This window comes from Triticum aestivum, chromosome 1A, assembly GCF_018294505.1.
Source record: "Triticum aestivum cultivar Chinese Spring chromosome 1A, IWGSC CS RefSeq v2.1, whole genome shotgun sequence".
NCBI lineage: Eukaryota > Viridiplantae > Streptophyta > Magnoliopsida > Poales > Poaceae > Triticum > Triticum aestivum.
The window spans coordinates 242998191-243004383 of record NC_057794.1 but is presented as its reverse complement, the minus strand read 5'-3'; the positions used below and the strand labels follow the sequence as shown (position 1 = coordinate 243004383).

At 42.1% G+C, this 6193-nt stretch overlaps 1 protein-coding gene across 1 annotated transcript; it reads right to left on the bottom strand.

The window, feature by feature from the left end:
• Nucleotides 1–429: 429 nt before the first annotated feature.
• On the bottom strand, nucleotides 430–3411 carry LOC123113991 (uncharacterized). Its single transcript, XM_044535367.1, has 9 exons — nucleotides 3263–3411; nucleotides 2852–2981; nucleotides 2135–2261; nucleotides 2003–2049; nucleotides 1666–1918; nucleotides 1478–1590; nucleotides 1118–1312; nucleotides 819–851; nucleotides 430–719 (listed from the first exon to the last, which is right to left on the bottom strand). The coding sequence occupies exons 2-9, from the start codon at nucleotides 2960–2962 to the stop codon at nucleotides 627–629; spliced, it is 972 nt and encodes a 323-aa protein (XP_044391302.1). The 5' UTR covers nucleotides 2963–2981; nucleotides 3263–3411; the 3' UTR covers nucleotides 430–626.
• Nucleotides 3412–6193: the final 2782 nt, after the last annotated feature.

Below are 6193 nucleotides of genomic sequence, written 5' to 3'. Positions count from 1 at the left end.
GGTCTTTGTGGATAATAAATAATATGGCCGCATGCATCTCCCAGATGCAGAGGCCGGGGGTGTTTCCTCCTTTTCTAAAAAAAAGAGGAAGATCAAGAAGAGCTGCAGCCACTGTTCTATCTGCTGCACCAGCAGGCAAAGGTCTTATTCTTATTTTCCTTTCATCTATTACAGTTTCACCATTCTCATCCCCGACATCAGCTGGATGTTTTGATACCGCAGTCTCTTCCTCTTGCTTGTCCCGAGGGAAATATAGCGGAAGCAATCTACATAATGCTTACCATTGGCAAATGCAAGAAAAAATAAAATAATTTTTGGGCTTCAGCTTAAGTACCTTTTGTATATATCTGTACCAGAGTATCTGATGTGACGAAATTCATGTGATGCATCTCATGATGTATTGACAAGAAAAGTTGATTAAGAGACCTCGCCCCCCCCCCCCCCCCTTCATTAATAAGAGAGTACTTTACAAGCAGTTAGGAAGGATATATAAGCTGGTAATCTCTACTCTCTACACACTCAATATGGCAGCCGGCCTATGCCTTGCTGTCCTAGAAAAAATAACAGAACTCCTGTTGCTGATTCATTCCTACACCAAAAGTACTATACAATGTTTCTTGTATCATTCACAAGTGCAGCTTCATTTTGGAGGCTAGCTTCTGGATCTTTTCGACACAATCCTTGTCTAGAGTCGGCAAGATCCTTTTTTTAGCATTTCCCTGGAATTTAACGAATGTAAGCAATGCAAATCAGTGGTGTTCCATATTGAGTTCAAAAAACTTATCGTATACAACATTCTTTTTAGAAGTAGGCCTGACCGTGTAGGCTTTCTTAAGATTTCTCCATTTATCCTAAACATTAGAAAATAGATTGGTGTCAGTGTGGACCTAGGACAAAGAATTAAGGAGAGATTGGTGACAGTAAAATTATATGTTGATAACATAGAACACATGTACCAAACATAAAATTTTGTATCTTTCGTGGCGGAAAAATTATAGATGCATAGAAGATTAACAAAAAAAGTTTAAAATACAATAAATTAAAACATTGTCACAAGCAAAGAAAACATCTAATAATGCATTTGCTTTAGGGTGCAATATACACCAATCTACCATACCTTAAGATTCATTGCTGTTCGAACTGATGTTGAAAAGTTCTCATGTTTCAACTTCGTCCAATTTCCAACCCCAGATATATACAGAGCATCCACTAGTTTTTTCATCTCTTCGTATGTCCAGTGGTCATTGTTTTTTCTGTGCCCACATTTTTTGCCTTTACATATAGAGCTCATGTCCTGAAAGCATGTCGCATTCTAGGAAACATAACCGACATAGTTATGAGCATTTTTCCATTGATGGATGGCTGATAATAAATCTGAGCTCAAAAAGTGCACAAAGCAAAGAATGAATACATAAAGAACTCGTTGCACACATACTAATTTGTTGAATTTCTACCTGATAATAAACATAATTCTTACCCCTAAATGGTTAGGCAGAAGGAAAGTTTGTTCCGTGTTTAATGACCATATTCCTCTCTTGCGTGCACTTCTCAGGCGACTTCGGTGCCTCCAACCACTTTTCGGCATGTAATCTGAAGCATATAACATATGTATTTAACTACTTGAGACTATGGCAAGTGATATATATCAACCTTCATAATTCGTACCTAGCAGGTCTACTATGAAGGTAGCACAAGCCCCCTCCTCCAGCGGCGTGGCGGCGAGCGCAAGCCTCATGCTTCTCCGTTGACAAGGCAGCGGGTGCCCTTTCCCTCCTCCCTTTCTCTTCTTGTCCTCCTCTCCTCCTCCACCGAGGGCCATGGTGACAGGGGCCTCCTCTTTCTCAGGAAGCGCCGTGGCAGGCGCAAGTGTTTGTATCATGCCATGATCACTAGTTGGTGAATAAAATTCACATTCAATCTGCCAAGATGAAACATATTTTCAGTAACATTTGTCACATCATTTATTTAGCAAGTTATACTTTTACATGTGCCAAAATCATGCCTCATGAGTTAAATTCGCCTCCTTTATATAAGTAGCACTGCGTGCACCTGCAAGGAAAGCTTCATACATTGGTTTCAAAGTGGAAACCACGGATAAAACTTGCTTGCTTATGTAACAAAGTTTGGAATATACCGCAAGAAGTAAACATTGCACCTCCAAACAATTTTTCAATATCGTGTTCATCTTGGGGTCCTTCTAAGACTGCTTGGAAGTCCATGGCGTCATAATCCAGATATGCTGAATAGACTTCAATCTCCGCCTGCCATCAAAACAATGAAATATACGTCGGTTTCGTGTGAGGATTTCGATGAGCCCACTGCAAACTCTATATATCCAAGTCATATTCGATAAGATCTGAAGAACTTGGATCATGTCTGAACTGTGCTAGTCCACATATATTGCATCCAGTTAAACAGAAAGTTCATGAAACCAGGGAATTGGAATAATTAAGCGTCAGTACTTTGTATTGACCATTTTGGTTGTGCTTAAAACTCTTCTTTCAGATAACTCATGAATCTTGAGTGAAATAACGAATTTACATATAGGGATTTGTTTCGTGCGCTCGATGAATGACAAACCGTACAGGTGGATGCCAGTCCAACACGACGCTTGTTGAGCAACACATCGTTCCCATTCTCAAAAAGAATAGCACAAAAAAAAATCTCAAAAAGAAAAACAAAAGAAAGAAACACCAGTTTTGCACAGAGAGTACTTGAAGCAAGAAAGCAAAAGAGTAAAAAGGCAAAGGAGAAGAAGCATGAACGCTAGGAAAAGAACAATAATCTTCCACGGGAATGGATTTCTTCAGAGGCGATAAAGAAAATGGAGGGAAGCAAAGATGGGCCTTACCTGGGTCGGCGAATTCGAGCCCCCATCCAGAGGATCGGACAGCACGGGCACCCAAATCTCACCGTCTTCGGCCGGAAAGCTCCCTGTCCCCGACGACGCGCCCGCCTCCATTGCTGCTGCTGCCGCCGCGCTGTCAAAGAAATGGAAAGCTTATGAATGCAAGAATTTTGCCCCTGCAATCTGACCCTCCTCTGCATAAAAAAACGCAGTCTTTCGTGCAGAGAGACGCACAAAAAACCCGATCTTTTTCATCTCAGAACATAGATAAAGTAAAATTTCCACTTATCGAGGGGAAGAGGATGAGCAGGGCAGGGCGGGGACTGCAAGAACAGGCATATCTTCTGGAGCGGTGAGAGGCGACAGCGGGAGATACGGGGAGAGGCGAGAGGCTTGTTTAGTGCTGGAGCTCACCGTGGCCCGGCCGTGGAGGGTAGTAGGACGCGCGAAGGGAGGAAGATGAAGGCGAGAGCTTCCAGGGTGACAGTGTGCAACTCGAATCCCACCACGGCAGAAAATTTGAAGGGGAGGCCTCTCCTTCCCCTTCTATATGCCTCCGGACCTCAAAGCAAGTTAACTGTTTTGAAACTAGCCGTGACATCCGGTGTAATGTTCCTTTTGAAAGATTCACCGGATGTCTCATCTAACTTTTTTCATACAAGTATCAATTAATGTGACAAGTCATTAAATATGAAAGAATATTTATTGATGCAACAAGTCATTGAGGTATCATTGTATTTTATGGGTTGTTGTTGGATTACGTGCAGTCAAATATTATAGTGTTTAATTATAAGTTCGCTTTTATCTTTTTAAAATAATTAATAAATAGTACTCCCTCCGTTAAGTTGTATGGGTCAAATCTGAAAATTTTCACATCCAAGGCAGATGGTGAGTGGTGAAATAATTTCTCTAATTTGTAAAATACTCAATTAGTGTGCTTGTTTCTTTTAAAAAATCATGTTACCGATGCATTAATTGTAACGTAGGTATGTGTGACCATTAAATGATCAAGGACTTTTACATATATCAATGAATTTTCTTTTGATTATTGCTTGTAGCTATTTAATGCACCTCAAAATCTGAGCATGTGATGTGGACAATGAAAATGACAAATAAAATTAAAAATAAATAAGAAAATAACATAGGCTCTCTAAACCATAAGGAGGAAGTAACAACTTTATTTTCTCTTTGCTGTGTTAACTCAAATATGCTCTTGATAAATATTAATAGGATTCGTATGATAGAAAAGGCTCTTGTATGAAATAGAAGAAAAATCAACCTACATTGTCCGTATGAAGACTGAGAGCACTTGTTGTTTTGTAACTTTTATAGCTTATAAGTGAAAATTATCGGTCTCCTCTAAAGTATAACAAACTTGCACTGAAACTTAGACATGAATATAGCGGTCATTCCTCGTGAAATCTATGGCATCCGGATGTAATTCGATGGTTTATGTTAGTTTTCATGTAGTTTCACTATAAGCTCTGTGGTCGCCCCCAATAATAGAGAGAGCAATTTTTTTACCAACATTATATTTTCTTCACAAGTATTTGTATGTTACATGAAATCAGTTAAGAACTGTGCTACCATGCGACCAGCATCTAGCGCTACCACTCCCTCTGCTTGCCACTTTCCCTGCATATCACCGGCATCACCAACCGAGTAACCATGCATGGCTAGATCACATGGTGCAAAACATGTTGTGCTCGAGAACAATCTATCGAGCGTTCGCTCAATATTTACACGATTAGAATCTTGCTCAGTATTGAAAGTCCGCACAATATTTTCACGATTAGAATCTCGCTCAGTATTGAAATCTCGCTCAATGTTCTAGAAGAGCCTATTCAGTATTTTTTACGATTAAAATGACAACTTTTTTGCATGGTAATACATGCCTTATTTTGTATCATAAGGATCATAGTACAAGCCACGTACATATCGACCTGACAAAACTGAAAAAACTGCGAAACGCTAGCCTTTACACAAAGGAACACTAGTTAAGAAGTAAAATTACAATTAAGACCGAAGAAATCTCTGAGCTTGACACCAACGCCCGTTACCCGCTTCTCGCACCATCACAGCAGCTACCAAAGGAAAAAATGTCGGATCACCTACGGAGCAAATTTTCGCCAGATCCCTCGGTAGGGGTTCCAAGCACAGCTGGAAGTCATGGATTGGAGGTCACACGAGGGGTTTATCTAGGTTCGGACCTCCTGAAAGTAATACCCTACGTCCTGCTGGTTTTGGTTATTCATAGTGGAGTGATACCTCGTGCAAGGGGCCACAATGGTGTTTGATGTTGCTACCGAGAGTTTCTCGTATCTGAGGATAGATGATCAAGAGGAACCCTAGACCTCCCTTTATATAGATAGGAGATGTATATGGTTTACATGCCAGATGCATCTCTTGGGCGCCACCATCTAGTCTCGGGCATCAAGAAGGTCTTCTGGCCTCCTAGGGTTAGCGCCATACCGTGGGTCTATTGGGCCTCCTTGTAGTTGGCGAGGTTGGGCTCCTTGGCATTTAGCCACCCCCGGTACAGGACCCCGTTAGTAGCCCCCAAGAGTGGCGGAGGTCGTAGTGAGGACCACAAGACCTCCAGCGGGCTCCTTCATCGTCTTGCTTCTTAAGAGCTCGGATAGCCTCGGAGTCCGGCGTACCCAAGGGATCGGTTGCCCTATCGGTTTGGACGCCGATTCGGTGTAGTCGGTATCCGCCGCGAGTCCTTAAGAGAGGATCCAGCTGTATTTATCGCCTTTATTCCTTGCAAAAAAGGAGGGAAAGGAAAACCTTCCCAAGGCAACGGAAAAGTGGTCCGTTCCACTGGGGGTGGACGACGCCTCGGGTCCGGACGCCTTATAAGTTGAGGGAAACTGGGGGTTTCAAAACCCTACCTTATTCCATTTCGCTCCTTGCTCGTCTAGAACTCTTCGCCATGCTGCCACTTTGTTCCCGTTGCTCCCGTTCTCCTGCCGCTGATGGCCAAGACGAGGAGTGAGTGAGTGAGTGAGTGAGAGATGTCTCTGATTCGTCTCCAACGTATCTATAATTTTTGATTGTTCCATGCTATTATATTATCTGTTTTGGATGTTTAATGGGCTTTAATATACCTTTTTATATTATTTTTGGGACTAACCTATTAACCGAAAGCCGAGTGCAAATTGTTGTTTGTTTGCCTATTTCAGTGTTTCGCAGAAAAGGAATATCAAACAGAATCCAAACTGAATGAAACCCTCGCGAGGATCGTTTTTGGAACAAACGCAATCCAGGAGACTTGGAGTGGACGTCGAGGAAGCCACGTGGCAGGAGGGCGCGCCCCCACCCTCGTGGGCTCCTCGCAGCTCC